This window comes from Leptinotarsa decemlineata, unplaced genomic scaffold (genome assembly GCF_025532065.1).
Source record: "Leptinotarsa decemlineata unplaced genomic scaffold, Ldec_3_MD MMD2_tig00078422_RagTag_RagTag, whole genome shotgun sequence".
Classification (NCBI taxonomy): Eukaryota; Metazoa; Arthropoda; class Insecta; order Coleoptera; family Chrysomelidae; genus Leptinotarsa; species Leptinotarsa decemlineata.
Window position 1 is genome coordinate 12,668,328 of NW_027412747.1, and position 18,341 is coordinate 12,686,668.

Consider the following 18,341-nt stretch of genomic DNA (forward strand, 5'->3'; position numbering starts at 1 on the left):
TTTGTTCTATTTATTTGTGAATTTACTCTATTTCTAGTAGAATAATTGTGGATGTTATGATTCAAAGTAACAAATTCAAAATATGAATGTCATAGTCATAGTCTGCTTACAACTGGTAACCATTTCAGTGAATCCAGCATTAAAGCTATAGGTATAAATTTATTAAATCCCAGAATTACCCTCATCCCTCTATTTTGCATTTTTTTGTAATTGAGATTTTTCAATCAAATTGAGTAGGTATAATAATGAACTGCAATAATCAAAATATGGTTGAATGATGCAATTATATATTGTCATTTATTGAAGAACTCTTGATAAAAACAACAGTATAGTGAAGAAAAGAGTCAAGTTTTAAACTGTTATGTGAAAATAGGATAAAGAGTTGTTAAACATGTTTGTCATAGATTTTCTGCAGGTATCGACCATTTCCATCACAAATTTTTGAAATCATTGTATACAATTGGATAAAAAAACAACTGTGTACTTTCATATGTACTTTCAAACAAATCATTGTATAAAATTGGATAAAAAAAAACTACTGTGTACTTTCATATGTACTATGATGAGGTGATACCCAAGTTGTAATAACTACATAATATATCAATTTGTAGAATTATGACATTTCTAGTTTCTCAAATTCACCCTACCTATGCAGTTACTCCCTAATTTTTAGTATACTTTCAAATACTTGATATATAAATAACTATTTCACCTATTGATAATTGGCCGATACTTGATGAAAATCCATAACTGACCTATTCAAATAACACTTCATTATGACATTTTCACTAAACCGTTTTACAAAAACGCAACATGTATAAATTGAATTCACCACTGAAAGGAAGGTATATGATTCAATAAATTACCTTGACTTAACCATTATGAAAAATAACAATAAACATGAATTTGCAATTTTCCACAAATCATCTTACCATCCACAAACTTTACCAGCATAAAGTTGCTGCATCCAATGGTATGCTTCACAGACTATTGAATATTCCACTGTCTGAGAGTAATTTCCAGAAAGAGCTGAGTTTAATCAAACAAATCGCTGTCAACAACGGTTATAAGGTAGATAATAGATAAGGTTATAAGGTGCTGGAACTGAACGTACTTCTTAAAGAAAAAAAATATCATATTGCATGCGTAAATGAACACTGGCTATCAACAGGGGAAATTGAGTCTTTAATAATTGAAGGCTATCAATTAGTATCATCTTTTTGCAGGTGTGAAAGAAAACATGGTGGGGTAGGTATACTAGTAAGTGAAAATCTAAAATGTTCACCTATTCCAAATTTGGAAAATGGCTCTGTTGAGATACATTGTGAAATGTCAGGGATTAAATTTCAAAACACTCAAATCATTACAGTATATAGATCCCCCTTGGGAGATTTTAACATTTTCATTGGAAAAATCACCTTATTACTTGGAAACTTAGATATTAAAAAAAATATTGTAATAACGGGAGACTTTAATGTAAATTTCAACACGGGCGACCAAAGAGCCCTCCAATTATGCAATCTATTTGAATCATTCGGCTTAAAACAAACAATAAAGGAGAACACCAGAAATAATTCCTGCCTTGATAACATTTTTACTAATCTGAACGATTCAAAATTTTGTGCAACAATATTTAACTCCAATCTCTCCGATCACTTAGGAATTAGCTTAAGTTTTGAGCATACAATCAAAAAAAGTATTAGTAACAAGCGAGTAAACTACAGACCGATTACGAACTATGGCTTAACTCTGTTATACAATCACATTGAAACCATATGTTGGTCATCTCTAGATGACACTAGTCTAGATGTCGACACAAAATTCCAAAATTTTATTGACATATTAATCACTGGCATTGAAATGTCATTTCCTATAAGTCAAAATCAGTAAATAATTTTTAAAAAAAAGGGCCAGGTGGATTGGTTCGATGAGAATCTTAAACAAATGAGAGAAAATATTGATTTTCTCAGTAATGTCCACAAAAAAAATCCAAACCTTGTAACTAATAAGGAATTAAAAGCCTTCAGGAACCAGTATAAAAAGGCACTTTCAGATAGTAAGCGAAAAGCAATTGACCGTTATGTAAGAAATAGTAGTAACAGTCAATCAGCTATGTGGGACATTATAAAAAATAACAATCCAGTTTTTAACATATCTGAAACTGCAAACATCAATGCGGCCAACTTCAATGATTTCTTTGTCAGTATTGCAGATAATATAGTGAATGCGTTACCTAAAGCTGATAAAAGCCCAGTAGATTATATTGATATCGATGCCATAAACAGATCTAGTGTCAAATTTGAGTTCAAGAAAGTAACTTTTAACCAAATAAGATCAATAGTAAGTAATTTAAAAAATAGCAAAAGCAAAGATCCATATGATATAACTGTGAAAATCATAAAAACTCTTCTTAACATTATAATTGTGCCTCTCACCAATTTAATAAATCTATGTATACATTGTCAAGTATTTCCTAAATGCCTTAAAATTGCAAAAGTTATTCCTATCTTCAAAAAGGGTTCAATTGATGATATAAATAATTATAGACCTATTTCCTTGGTTCCTGTTCTTGCAAAAATACTAGAAGCTGCTTTAAAAATCCAAATTACACAGTATTTTGAAGAGAATATGCTGTTTTCTCCATGTCAGTATGGCTTCAGAAACAATAGGTCCACCTCGTTGGCAATAAATAATCTTACACAAATAGTGTTAAACGGATATGAAGAAAACATATACACTCAGGCATCATTCTTAGACCTGACAAAAGCTTTTGATTGTGTGTCTCACGATATCTTACTGAAAAAACTCGAAGCTTATAAGTTTGAGAATAACAGTCTAACACTAATAAAGTCTTACCTTTCAGACAGATTACAGTATGTAAATTATAATATGAGCACCTCCGAGCGGCAGTTGGTAAGACATGGGGTGCCGCAAGGCTCCGTACTAGGACCCATTCTCTTCTTAATTTACATCAATGACCTGCCAAACTGCTGTCTGAATGCTGAATCCATTCTATTTGCAGATGATACAACTGAGCTTATACAATGCCAATCTTTAGAAACAATTCAACGTGATATGCATAACACACTTTCACAAGTAAAGTTCTGGTTTGAGACAAATGCTCTGAGCGTAAATGAAAGTAAGACTCAAATGCTAACATTTACGCTACGAAACTTACCTGACAGCTATTTTAATTCTGAACCAGTTAAATTCCTAGGCGTTTATATTGATCCGGTACTGACATGGGAAAAGCATATTGCGTACCTCTCGGGTAAACTCTCAAGAACTATCTATCTAATAAGGAATCTAGTATATAGTGTATCTCATAATGTATTAATGACAGCTTACTATAGTTTTTTTCACTCAGCTATGTCATATGCTATACTAAATTGGGGCCACTCAACCCACGCATCCAAAGCATTTAGTTTACAGCGAAAATGCATCAGAGTTATAGCCCACATAGGTTACCGGGAATGTTGTCGTCAAAAGTTTATGGAACTATGTATACTTACCTTGCCATGTGTCTACATATTGGAATGTCTATTGTATATGAAACAAAATCAAAACATGTATAGTAGACATTGCGATTTACACAACTATTCTACTCGAAACAGTCAAAGAATTGTACAAAACTATTTGCGACTCTCCCGTACTAGAGACGGAACTAGCTATCATTGCATAAATATGTACAATGTCCTTCCAGAAGAAGTAAAAAACTTACCTTTCACACAGTTTAAGAACAAAATAAAACTATACCTAAAAAGAAAAGCGTTCTATAGCACTGAGGAGTACCTTCAAAATAACTTTAGGGACATGCATTAAATCACTTAATTCTTTTTAACAATGTCAGTGCATCATTTTTTTTTATATCTGTAAGTGTTAGTTGTCAAGTATACTTGTTTATATGCATTTATTGTAAATTTTTATCTAATAACGTATTTTTTTTTTCGTTTCTTTTCGACTTGTGTAAATACTGCTGTATATTAGCATCAATAAATGATTATTATTATTATTATTATAGACTCCATTCTTTTCAAAAAACTATAAAAGCAAGCCATGGAGCAGGTCAACCCAAATTCAAGATGAGATAACGTCAGTTATAGGACATTGTTTTATTTGGGTAAACCCACCTATAATATTTCCCGTTTTTTGAAGAAAGATTGCGTAAACTTAACTTACAGAACGAATAATAGTCTAAGTAAATTTATTAAAAACAATAAAGACATAACTTCGGTGTCGGATAGATCAGGAGTATATAAGCTGACTTGTGGCTCTTGCCCAAAACTATATATTGGCTAAACAGGGAGAACGTTTTCGCAATGAATCAAAGAGCATAGAAGTAGTTTTGTTAAAAAAAAATAATTACACATTTGCAAGCCACCTTTTAGTAGAAAGACGTGAGTTTAATCATGATTACGATGTATTACATTTAGAAGAGAAAAGTTTGAAACTCAACCTTCTAGAATGTTTAGAAAGCAATAGATTCAAGAATTCTGGTAATTTACTGAATGATCAATCAGGAATGAATAACTCCCTATTACTAAATATTTTTTAAATGTGGGAACTGGGACATAGGCTCAGGTAATTTAATTCATTACAACTCAGGTACTTGAAATGTAGGGACTTCAAATTGAAAAATTAGGTATATTGAGCATTGAAAATGCCATTGTATGGCGAAATACGTGTAACTCGTAAAACTGTTTAGTGAAAATCTCACAATAAAGTGTTTTTTGAATACGTTATTAATAATTTATTGTTAATAATTAGATGTAACTGAAGTGGAAGCTGTAGAGAGACAAAAAAAAATGTTTCCATTATAAATGGTAGATCTCACCTACAACACCCGATGACATATCATTGTAGCAGCTAGACAGCGTGAAATTGCTTGCAAGCTAATGCATAATAGAGCTCTTAGAGTCAAAAAATAGGATGGGTTAAGTCTAGGACAACATTCTCCAGAGGTTATTTGAAAACCACTACTTCTGATGGTCATCCGAGTCTTTCTATCATTAGTACATAAGCAAATACTATGGTAGCTGTAATTTATAACAGTAATCAGTAATCTTTAAGAATCAGTTTGTTTTTCAATTTCAATAGCTTCGCGCCCGAATGTGTGTATGTCCTTATTCTTGATTTTAGATTCTGACTTGTCTGTCCAATATAGTTTTTGTTGTAAGAAATACACACTATTGATTTTTATCTAAGGTGATTCTTTGTCCTTTGATTTTGAATAAATTTCATTTATTGGTAATGCATTCCATAAGGCTATTTTGATATCAGGTTCACTTTTGAAATCGTTGAAAATGTATAAAGATAATTGTTGAATACAAGGAATAAATCCAAAAGTGACTATTAGGTTCCAAAAATTTTGTCGGTTTGTATGAGTCTACTTTAAACTAATACCTCAGTGAATTATTCAATTTAATCGAAATAAGCAAAGGTTCTACTGGTGACATTTTTGCTGTCAGTTCAAATACAACGGCGTACTTATATTCCTTGCTACAGGGCAAAAATAACACAAACCACCCGTGTTGAACACTATATACTTCAACAAACTAGGAGGAGTTGAATCTGAAACCGCGTAGTCCTATTCCGAAATATTTGCATGATTGACTTTTGCAGCAGACCTAACTGGTAAGGAAAACCAATAAAGATCAAATGTGGTTGAAATTATATTTTTTCAAATATCACAAACATAATTTTGATAAATTAATAAACAGTATAATTGACAACAAACAGTTAATAAAATAGATATATCTAGTATTATATATTATTCATATAACTACGTCAATATGTATATTCAATAAATAAAAGACTTACTCTATCTATAAATAAATGTTTCAGTGGAATCAGCAATTTTTTTTCAATAATAAAGAACCATACTGGAAGTGTTTACCTTCAAAATGCCCCCAGAGAAATTGCATATCTTCATAATTTCCGTTACATTACATTATCGAGATTTATGTTTAGAAGCCATCCAAATTCCGGAAGTGTTCAAGCAGCTAACAAGTGCGATTTGGTGCATTTATTTGTTGTTTGGTTCAGATTCATATTCAAAACCCAGTCATGATTCTGGTATATACTAACAAATTAAAATTAGAATATTGTAAAAAATGGGTCATTATGTTATTCACGTAAAAATTCAACCTCGATCCATGAAAAAATTCAGTGACCTTCTGTACTTTGAATTGATAAAAGACTCGGAATTGCTAACGTGAAATGTTCAATGCATTTTTTTGTCTTTTTTTAGAAAAGAAATATAGGTAAGTTTTTCAATAATTTTATATATATATATATATATATATATATATATATATATATATATATATACATATGGATTCGTTTTCTGATGGCATTTCAGCTTAGCTTCCCAAATTTCTGCCACCGCAGTTGTCGGTTGATTGGTGTCAAACCACCAACACTGACATAAAAACTTGGTAAGTTGACTTGGGTGTCACACCAATAGGTGGTTCCACTTATGTTTCGCTTGCCCAGTACTGATGATGCCCAATAGGTTGAAACAGCTGTCTACCAGTGGCTCTTAAATTGAAATCAATATGGGAATGATCAGAAAGTGCTTATCTATTTATCTTTTGATTTTCATGGAATTATTTTTCAGCAGCTTGACTGCATTAACCTTTGTCGATTTTATATTATATATATATATATATATATATATGCAGACCTACAACTTTGTAAGTACGTGTGGCAGATACCCAACGGAAAAACAACAACTAACCCAGCTAATGCCGCATAGAGAGATGAAGTAAAACCATCAGGCACCTGTGCAACGTCTTCGATTTGAGAGATTCGATTGGAAGATATATATATTTATCAATTCTATTTGATTGTTGAAGTTGAAAGACTCAATTTGCATGATTATTTATTGGTTCTGAATTTGATTCTATAAAAGATGAAGTGATTCTTGATTTGTATGAAATTTATTTCTGGTTATATATTTATAATATTTAAATAAAAAATATATTAAAATCTTATAGTGCCCCTAAAATTGATCAAAACAGCAATTCCACGTCTCCTATAAATCTCTCAAATACAAAATTTCACTGAAAGAAAACTCAAGGGTTGAAACAGTTCTTGTTCACCTACTGATCAATCACATGACCTCCTCAAAATCCAAATACTATTTCACATATAAAAAACACAAGTGCTCACCGATATCACAATTTTCAAGACAATTTACTATAGCTTGGAGGTGAAAATTTTTTCCGCAAGAACTTCAGGATATAAAGTGGCAAACAGGAAACCAACGTAATCACCAAGACCTTCCAGAAAAAGTCCCTCGTTCTGATGAATTCGGAATCTACAAAGTGCGCCAATGAATATCATTCCAGAGAAAATTTCAAGATTGAAACTCACCGAAATAGTCATGCAGAACAATAAGAGACAAAACGTAAAGACACAGTGAAAACAGTTCAGCCAGGACCATCAAGTAGTGCCACGTCCTAATGTTCAATGCCACCATAATTAGTTCTGTCAGAATTAAGGAGGTGAAACTTATGGCTACGATGTGAATAAATTCGTCTTCAAATAGCAGCAGGGCTCCATACATTATCACACCCCCTGAAATAATCATACTCCATTAACCAACACAAAATTCATTTGTTTATTCATAAAAACAGACTATAAAAAAACGGTTAAACAACGAGCTTTCGTACGAAAAAATAATTTTCTAACTAAAACTGAAAAAACTACTATCCCAAACCACCAACTCAACTAATATAAAATTATAAAAACCTGATCATTATTTCTGGTTAGTGTAGAGTAAACCATCATTTTGTAAAATTTTCAAAAATTTTCGAAATATATCAGACAACGAATCTTTACACATGGTCATCAATACCTAACACGAACACATTCTTTTAGACAAGTTATTGTACTCTTGTGTCAGAAAAATGTTGACAAGTGGTACACGCTTTGCACAGAAGGTTGATATGTGAATGACGACGCTCAACCTGGACCCGACGCATAACAACAACCGATAAAAATGTTGGTAAAATGAAGAAAATTGTTATGGGGAATGGTCCAATCTATTAGAGAAGCTTATGGCATGCAATTTTTCAGAAATTTTGTGCATGAAGCGTGTGGCAGAGAAATTCGTTCCAAAATTGCTGAATTTTGATCAAAAAGACCATAGCATGAGAATCGCTCAGAAATTGTTGAATGAAGTCAACGGCGTTCTAGATTTGCTTGAAAGGGTCATAACTGTTAACGAATCATGGGTATATGGTTATGACATCGAAACCAAAATCCAATCGTCCCAATGGAAAAGCCCAGGAGAGCCAAGACCAAAAAAGCACGCCCAGTTCGATCAAACATCAAGGATTTTCTCACTGTTTTCTTTGATTATCATGGCGTAGTGCATATTATATACAAAATTCAAAGTGTGGTGGAACGAATGTGTTGCCAAAGCTACAAGAAAGAGAGACAGTAGTTATATAATGTTTGTCAAGACTACAAGCTCAGAACACTGGAAACAATATAAACAAAATCAAAATGTAGCTGTACAAACAATAAGGCACGAAAAAAAGTTTTATTATGGAAATTCAATTATGAAGAATAGGAGTAGGCCTAATGACATGTGGAGATTATTGAAAGGAATGTTATCCAAAACCGAAAACACGTGTTTTAAATGAAATTCAAATTTTCGAACAGGAGACTATCAAAGATATCCGTGATATATCCAACACTTCATACAAATATTATATCAATAACATTAAGTACATATTAGATATAGTACATAAGAAAATGTTGACAAAAGTATACCAAAATACCCTGTCACAACTCGGAATAATAACTCTCAATAGGCATAATTTAGGATGATTGATTACATGGAGTTAAAAAATATATTTTTTTAATGCCCAATAAAAGTAGTACTGACGACATAAATATATTGTTCATGAAATATTGAATATTACTGAAGTTTTTTCCCAACACCAAACCGTTATTTTAATACCTCGACAGGTGTTTCTATCAACAAGTGATCATCTTCAAGAGGAAGATTTAACTGAGTTTAAACTTGGAAGATTAAACTCAGTTTAATATTCCTCTTGAAGATGATCACTTGGTGATCAAAACATGTGTCGAGGTATTAAAATAATGGTTTGGTGTTGGGAAAAAACTCCAGTAATGTTCATTACTACACCAAAGGTTCCAAAGAGTGTATCACAAGTACATAAAATATTGCAGAACCGTTGTTCAACCTTGTTAATACTTCACTAGAGACTAGTACATTTCCAAATGAATTGAAAATAGCAACCATAATTCCACTACCAAAGGTATCTAATTCAAATAAAGCTTCTGATCTAAGACCAATAAAATGCTAAGCTTGATTGACAAAATTTTAGAAAAGGTAGTGTATGAACAGTTGGTAAGATAAATTGAAGATAACAACATAGTTAATAGTGTTCAATTTGGTCTTCAAAGAAAGCATAGTTGTGAAACAGAATTTCAATGTGTTTTAGATGATCTTGATCTACAGAGGGCTTTTGAAGTAGTGGACAGAAATAGATTAGTGCTAAAGAAAGTATCAGTATTGTGGAAAAAGCATTGTAATGGTTTAAAAATTATCTAGATAATAGATATGAATTTGGGGTGCCATAAGGTAGTATTCTCGGCCCTTTACTCTTCCTGATTTATATAGATAATATAGTAGGAGAAGCTGGAATGTGTGAAATCCACTTATTTGCAGATGACACCCTCACCTATTTTTCATCCACAGACCATGGAATATTGAAGCAAACAATAAACTCTACAATAAATTGTATTCATGAATAAAGTTGCAGTAATTTGCTTGAAATAAATGAAAATAAAAGAAAATGTATGCTCATTGCAAGAGAAAACCAGATTAAAACACTGCCAAGCCAGAATTTGGAAATCAAACTATGTGGGAACTCAATCTCGAACAAGTAAAAAAAGTCAAATACTTGGGTATTATAGACTTTTGGAGAACATGCAAATTATATATTAAAAACTATTTCTTTCAAAGTAAACTTTATATTCAGATGTTCAAGATATCTTAATGCATGGAAAAAACGGTGATAAATAGTATTATAGTTACCCATTTCAACTATTGCTCCACTATTTTATACCTACTGAACCAAAACCAAATTATCATGTTCCAAAAACTACAAAACCGATCAAAGCGTATCATTTTGTCATGTATCAGACGCACTCCCTTAAAAACCACGTTGGACAGTTTAGGATGGTTAGCAATTATAGATTATTTGATATACTTTTCATTTTTAAAATCAAAACAGGACGGGCACCTAAATACTTAATTGATGAAATGAGTTAAAATTTTGAACCCAATACCTAATCAGATCAAGAAATTGCTTTCGCATACCTCTAGTGAGGACAAAGACTTCTCAAATTTCTGTCTTTGTTAAAATAGTCAAAGCTTTCAATGATTTAACCCCAAAATTGAAGGATATAGATTCTATCGACCTTTTAAAAAAATATCTGATGAAAAAACGCGATGAGACTGGACGTTTATTATATAAATATACAAATATTTGTTGTGGAGCGTAAACTTGTAGTTTAGAAACTTTTTATATATATTTTACTTTTTTTCTATAAGACAACGTTTATTTTATTTTTTATGTATTCGCAAAATTTCATAATATATTTGAAGTGAGATGTAAATTACCTATATTTTTAGTCTTTGACTAAATAAAGGATTTATATATAAATAAATTATTTTTAGTGAATTTCTAGGGTAGAAAATAATAACTAACTCATTGTGAGTGTGTGTCATTGTAAGTGTGCCCCTTATGCTATAATGTGTACAATATTTTTCATTAGTCCATGTTTAGCTAACACACACAAACTAGATGGTTTGTCCACTCGAGAGCATGCAACAAATAATTGTCCGTGTGAAAATCATGGTGTGCTCAAATCCAAGACACAAAAGGACATAGTTTGGCCTTGGGACTCATTAATAGTCATTGAAAATACTAATATAATTGGAAATTGTACACGTTCAAAATGAATTGGCACATCTGTACGTATAATAGGGATTAGTGGTATTCATATATTTTCACCCCGTAACTTGACATTGAAAATGCTGGCTTCGTCAACATTTTTCATTATTTTTTAATGACTAATTGCGAGCCGTTGCACAGCCGTGGTGGATGCAAATTAAGTAGCGATCCATCATTCAGTTGTAATTATGCGGTGGCACAAACACTGTTGGATAATTAACATCTTCGGTGGCATCACAAATTGTAAACAATAATAGTGGCCGAAAACTGTGCAGGAAGTGAAAGAAGGTTTATTGCGTGAGAGAGACAGGAGACCGGCTTCGTCCTCATCCCTACTCCGGGTTGTTTACCGAGTGAGAGGGTTAAAACTGATTATATTACCAAAATGGCTATTAAATAATAGCGGTTGGTGATAGAAAGATATAAATTGAGGGTTATATGTATTTTTTTTGCCACACCATTAAAAAAATTGTCAAAAAGAAATGTTTACGGTGGAGCACCCTTATCACTTAGGGGTATGGAAAATAGAGTACGACCTATTCTCAGACCTACCAAATATACATATAAAATTTCATAAAATTCGGTCAAGCCGTTTCCGAGGAGTATGACAACTAACACTGTGACACGAGAATTTTATATATAACATGGGGTAACTTGTTAGTGAATTTCATGAATAAAACCAATTCTTCATTAAGAGATTAGGTTGTTTGGAACAGTAGCCACGTCATTTCGTTTTCATTATTATATTGACTTATTTTCGATGCACAATACATACCTTGATAAATACTTATCAAAACCCACATAAAAAAGGTTTTGAATGATAAGCTCCGACCCTTTGCCATTTCCTTATACAATTCTGGATAGGTGAGAGCTATTTCAGGACTGACATCTTGGTCAAGAACCAAACTGAAAACCTGAAAATTTATTTAAAACTAAGTTATCCGTTCTTGAATGAAAATTAATTCAAAGAACTGGCAGTAATTCATATATAGATTAAAATTTTGGGGGAACAGTCTGAGTTTTGTTAGAATAAGTTTGAAGTTATATCTGAAAACGATGTTTTTGGTTGGCCTTTTATGTGATATCTGATAAATTTATGATATATGGCTTTATTAGTATGAGGATTGTCAAGTCTGTCAGAAAAAATATTAATCTCACAAAAAAGTAATGAGAATAATGGCAGAAACAACTTTCGATGAATACTGTGAACAGTTATTCAAACAATTCAGAATTTCAACATTACCATATTGAATGTGCTTATAAAAAAAAATAATGAGGAAATACAATTATATCCTGCAAAAAGAAATGCTTTATTCGTTTACCAAAATGTAGAATTAAATTTACAATACCCTTCCAAGGTTATATTAGCGGATTCAAGAATTAAATCAAGAATATTTTTAATAAAAATTATTTTAGATTTTTTTGATGAATATTTTCATTCCATATACCATCTGATGAAAAACAATATTCCTTAACAACAGACATGGGTCTTCCAATTCTTTTTTTACCTCTAAGTTATAATGTGTTATTTATTGCAAATATGTCAATATCTGTTATGAAGGTTTATCTGTCTGTTTCGTCTACGACTGTGGTAGAAATTATTAAGGCAAAGAAGTCATGAATGAAGTGCTCTAGTTGTCCCCTCAGCACATATTACACCATTCAAGGTTCAGTTTTATTAGATGGCTTAGTTTTGTTGGTTATATTAATTGGCTTAATTAGTGTACAGTTCAGTACAGGTAGCCAGACTTGGTTGATGTTGAAATTGAAAGTTTAACTGGAATTTCTGGTGTAGAATTAATGTAAACTGTTCAGAATTGCAACACTCTTCTCAATGCACGTTTCATCAACCAAGTTGGCGTCTACAGGAGATGAAGTAGACTACTTCATTACATTTCACCAACCAAGTTGGCATTCAGGAGACGAAATAGTCTACTTCATGTACTGAAGATACCAACTTTTGAAACGTGTGTCAAGAAGATTGTTGCAGTTTTGGTGTTTCGGAACAGTGCATGTTTCGGATTATTCTCATGTATGGAGCTCCACCCCTAAATATACCCTGAAGCTGCTGGATTCCATCCAGAAAAGAGTTATCCGCCTGATTGGAGATGTGAAGATCAGTGAAGATCACTTGCAACCTTCATAGTCTGGAACATCGAAAAAAAGTTGGAGATTTGCCTCTTTTCTATAGATACTTTCACAGAAAGTATTAGTGACTTGGCACATTTGATTCAACCGAGAGTGGTTCATATCAGAATTACGCGAAGGACTGTGGTTGCTCAACGTTTTGAGGTTCAACTCAGTACACCTCGAACTTCACTGTTCAAGAACTCTTTCATTTGGAAAACTGTGGAATAAACTTCCTGACAACGTTTTTCCAAATAGATCAATCTCCAGCGCTTCAAATCCTATGTGAATCACTACTTTCGCACAGGCACCGCTCTTAGAACGCCTTAAGGATTTTCCTGTAGTGCTTGTGTTTTGTCCTTAGAAAAAATGATTCGGATTGATTTATGTTAATTCCCTCTTTCTTGGGTCTTGGATAATAGCTCGGAGATTTGTCAAGCACAGAGATAATTCCAACTGAAAAGGAAAGGGAATCCACATAAGCAAATTGAAATGGAAATACTTTCAAGGAGAAATTCGATTTTGGGGAAAAAGGTTTATTAGCTTCTTAGTTTCCTTGAATGTTCTAATTTTTTTGTATAAGGATGGAGAAGTAGAAAACCAACAAGCTTCTTTTCCCTACCTCTGCACCATCGATGGAGTAAAACTGGAGACCAAAACCAACAATGTAGTATGTTCTATCAGGACAACTAGAGCACTTCGTCAGTTACTTTATAAACTTTGATATCTACCGCAGCTATAAACAAAATGTCAGACAGAAAACCCTGCATACCACTGCAAATTGTGTGATTGATATAATGGAACATTTTGCTCAAAAGTTTTTAAATTTAATAAATGAACAAACTCACTGGAAACATGGTATACACAGTGGCGTATCCCACCATCAGAAAGCCCTGGTAGAGCGCCACTGAACTCAAATAGAAAACGCTGCTGAACACTGCCTGCATTGTGGATATGATCAAGCCCCTGTGGATGACGAACTGTGCCAAAGACGCAGACCTCTTATACGACTTCCTGCCGTGTACCAGCAGTAGTCTGGACAGGTGAGAGAACTGTGGGATACTGAAGTCTCCGGCCAAACTCGCTTGCTTCCCCTCGCGACCTTCGATACCAATGCCGGCGTCGGCCTGCTGGATCATGCTGACGTCATTGCCTCCGTCGCCGACGGCTGCCGTCCTTTTCCCGGTGTGTTTTTGTATGAGTTGTACCTGGAATTCATTTACTCATTTATTTATTCATTTATTTATGTATACTGGTAACAACCATAAGAAAAAAGAAATATACAAATACTGTATTACCTTAAAACTAACTCAACCTCAATGTAGGTATAAATATAGACATGTATCAATGTAAATATATAAAATTCAAATAATATAAACTTAAAATCAACATCCTAGCTAGTTAACTATTGAATTCTATTGCTACACTGTTTTTCAAAAGTATTCAGTGAATTTCTGTACTGTTATAATCTTTATATTATATTCTGTTATATTTTATTTATTTTATTTATTTTATATATATTTTATCATTGTATATTTGTATATTGTTCACAATGTTTTTATTAGTTTCATGAGTAAATAAGGATCTATATGTGTGTGTATATATATATATATATATATATATATATATATATATATATATATATATATATATACTGTATACCGGTGGCTCTTAAATTGAAATCAATATGGGAATGATCAAAGAGTACTTATCTATTTATTTTTTGATTTTCATGGAATTATTTTCCAGCAGCTTGACTGCATTAACCTTTCTAGATTTCATATCATTTCTAGAAACATGTGGATTCGTTTTCCGATGGCATTTCAGGTTAGCTTCCCAAATTTCTGCTACCGCAGTTGTCGGTTGATTGGTCAAACCACCAACACTGACATAAAAACTTGGCAAGTTGACTTGGGTGTCACACCAATAGGTGGTTCCACTTATGTTTCGCTTGCGTTTACGCAGCTATTTTTATCAAGTACTTTCTTGGTTTTTTCTCATTTTGTCTTCAATCGAGGACCGCCTGCCCGGTACTGACGATGCCCAATAGGCTGAAACAGCTGTATACCGGTGGCTCTTAAATTGAAATCAATATGGGAATGATCAAAGAGTACTTATCTATTTATTTTTTGATTTTCATGGAATTATTTTCCAGCAGCTTGACTGCATTAACCTTTCTAGATTTTATATATATATATATATATATATATATATATATATATATATATATATATATATATATATATATATGTATATATATATATATATATATAGATTGTAAATATTTTACTTTGTTGACTTCAGTTCTATAGAACGACGCGACGTTTAATTTATTAATTTCACTTATAAGATTTTACAATATATTTGAGGTGAGATGTAAATTAGTAATTAATTATTTTTAATATAAGTATATTACAGCTTAATAACATTGTACAAGTTACAAAAAAAAATACTATAATTTTTAGATTGTATCGATTTCTTTAAAATTGTTATTCACTTATATGTATAATTTATTAGTCTTTGACTAAATAAAGGATTTATATATATATATATATATATATATATATATATATATATATATATATATATATATATATATATAATCTAAACAGTTGGCTTCTTGGATAACCCTCGACATGGGTGAGAAGTATTCATAGTTATTATGGTGATTAGAGACATTAGGATCATTGTAGCTAGTTGAATGAAGAGGTACTCGGAATGAGACTTCACGTAATAGATCATTACAATTAATGTCACCTGATTTTGAATAAAATAATGATATTATTTGTTCTACGAAAAGAAAGGATGTGAAGATTGGCAATATAAAGTATATCAGAATAATCATATTCTCCAACTGTGAGGCCAGATTTGAAGGCAACATGTCTGAGGAATCTACGAGGGGGGACCTAAAAATAAACCGGAATTACGCTGTGGTGGGGAAGTGACGCCACCTGCGTCAGTGTGCAAAGTTGTGCCGCTGTGAAATTTTTTTCAGTAAAACAACTTTTTACATTTCGGGAAAACGTAATGGCAGATTGACGAGAACAACGGGCTTTTTTGTTTCCTGTTGGGGAAATTGGCCGCGGAAACTATTGTAATGTATAAGACTGCTTATGGGGATGCTGCCTTAAGTAAAACCAGAGTTTACGATTGGTTTTCATGTTTTAAAAATGGAGAAATGTCTATTGAAGACCAACTCCGTTCAGGACGCCCCTTAACGTCAAGAACTGATGAAAACGTCGTGTTGTGCACGCGGAGTTCTTTCCCCGGGTCAAACTGCCAACCAGAAGTTCCACTTGGGAGGTTTTGAAAATATTGAGGTAGAGTATCCGGAAGAAAAGGTCAGTCAGATCTTTGGCGCACAGGCGACATCATGACAACGTGCCGGCCCACACCGCCCTTTCTGTGAAGCAATTTTTGACCAAAAATGCCTCCTGTGATTTCTTTTCGTTCCCCAGACTCAAAAGGAATATGAAAAGGAAGCGTTTTGCCACTGTAGAGGAAGTAAAACAGAAATCACTGGAAGGCTTAAAGGACATCCCGATGAGTGAATTTAAAAACTATTTTGAACAATGGAAGAATTGTTTGGAGAAGTGCGTTGTGATCAATGGTGAATACTTTGAAGATGATCAAAATTTGGTGTTAAAATATTGAGAAATAAAGAAGTTATGATTCTTTGGGTCCCCCCTCGTAATTTTGCACTGCTTCAATATTATGTACATATACAGTATAATGAGGAGACCAGACAAATGACGCATACTCCAAAACAGATCTTATATCAGCTATGTAAACAATTCTGGTGGCATCTACTGTTAAAATTTCAAAAGACAAAACCAAGAAGTTTAAGAACTTTATTGATGGTGCTGTTGATGTGGATGGTGAATGAAAGGTTCACATCAAAGATTATACCCAAATCGTTCGTTTCATTCATTGAAATATTCAACTTCACAATTTACAAATTATATTCACATATGAGTGGCTCAATATTTCAGGAAGTTTATTTCACATAGAAGCAGACGATATGTACCACTCTTGGTAGAATCGAATGTGCCAGGTCAAGTGAATACTTTCCGTGAAAGTATCTATAGAAGAGAGACAAATCCCTAACTACAATGATCTTCATCATAGTTCAACCTATGAAAGACAAGGATAAAATACGGATCTGATTTTGATGTTGTTTCGAAAGTCCCTATCATTTCAACGTCATTTATATCTATATTTCAAGAAATATGAGCTATTCAAGTCGATGGTTTTCAGTGATTTTCTTTAAGTAGCGATATAAATGAAATTTAAACAAAAATTGATCAACTTATCTATTCAAACAAAAATTCTTGCTGAAGTGAAAACAAAGCAATGTTCATTCACTTCTGCAACATACAATGTTTCTGCCGTTAGAGTTAATGAATTTTGTGTAATTCAGGCCTCCCAAATCATTAGGTAGATAACGATAAACTTTTATTTTCAATATGGCCCCAAATGAAAAAAATACAGAGGAGTAAGTTCAGGTGACCTTGTGGGCTACCGAGTCGGACCATTATCACAAAACAACATGCTTCCTCTCATCTATTCAAAAAATTCTTGCCTTATCCATAGCAGTGTGCACCATGATTTTAATAATATTGAAAATTCCATAAAATGTTCTAGGGAATATTTTTCGGCGAGTCAAACAGAATTTGTTGCAGAAAATATAAATATCTATCCACATTAAATTCTTGAAATTTTGGGTAAATATGCAGTTTACAAGTAACATATCTTGATAACAGTAAATGCTATCGATTTGAAATTTTCGCCATTGTATTTCTGTCAAAATTAGTTTTCACTGAATGATTCTTTTCTTACCACTTGTGCTTTTTGAGTTGGTGAACAGCGACAACAAACGACGGCAGGAGCCGCAGTAGCCAGTTCCATAAATTCCTGTTGGTAATATGACAGACACACTTCTAAGCTTTCGCCGCTTATCACTAAAGCGCAGTCTTGTTTCCTCCTGTACGCATTCAGTTCCAAATGCGCGTCAGTACGAGTCACAACCTTTTTCAATATGTGAAGACCTATAAAATTGCAAAAAACATACAGAGATAAATCAAATTTCAAAAAAATAAATATATTTAGAAAAACTAAAAAAAACACTCTTGAAGAACATTGAACTAAAAAGTTAAATGATTTTTTTAAAGATAAGCTTGAAATAATAACGAACGAAAAATACGAGTATTATTC

At 32.6% G+C, this 18,341-nt stretch overlaps 1 protein-coding gene across 4 annotated transcripts in view; it reads right to left on the minus strand.

Moving 5' to 3' along the window:
• The window catches only part of Atp9b (ATPase, class II, type 9B), a 43,625-nt gene that overhangs the window by 6,121 nt on the left and 19,163 nt on the right, over positions 1–18,341 (minus strand). For 2 of the 4 annotated variants that reach the window (XM_074186162.1, XM_074186161.1), the window contains exons 12-16: positions 17,967–18,175; positions 13,976–14,335; positions 11,776–11,914; positions 7,378–7,581; positions 5,660–7,321 (exon numbers count right to left, since the gene is read on the minus strand). In XM_074186162.1, the coding sequence (XP_074042263.1) occupies positions 7,188–7,321; positions 7,378–7,581; positions 11,776–11,914; positions 13,976–14,335; positions 17,967–18,175 (1,046 nt within the window). In that variant the 3' untranslated portion in view covers positions 5,660–7,187. Of the gene's footprint in view, positions 1–5,659; positions 7,322–7,377; positions 7,582–11,775; positions 11,915–13,975; positions 14,336–17,966; positions 18,176–18,341 lie in introns of those variants that run through there. The other 2 variants (XM_074186159.1, XM_074186160.1) reach the window with 2 other exon arrangements.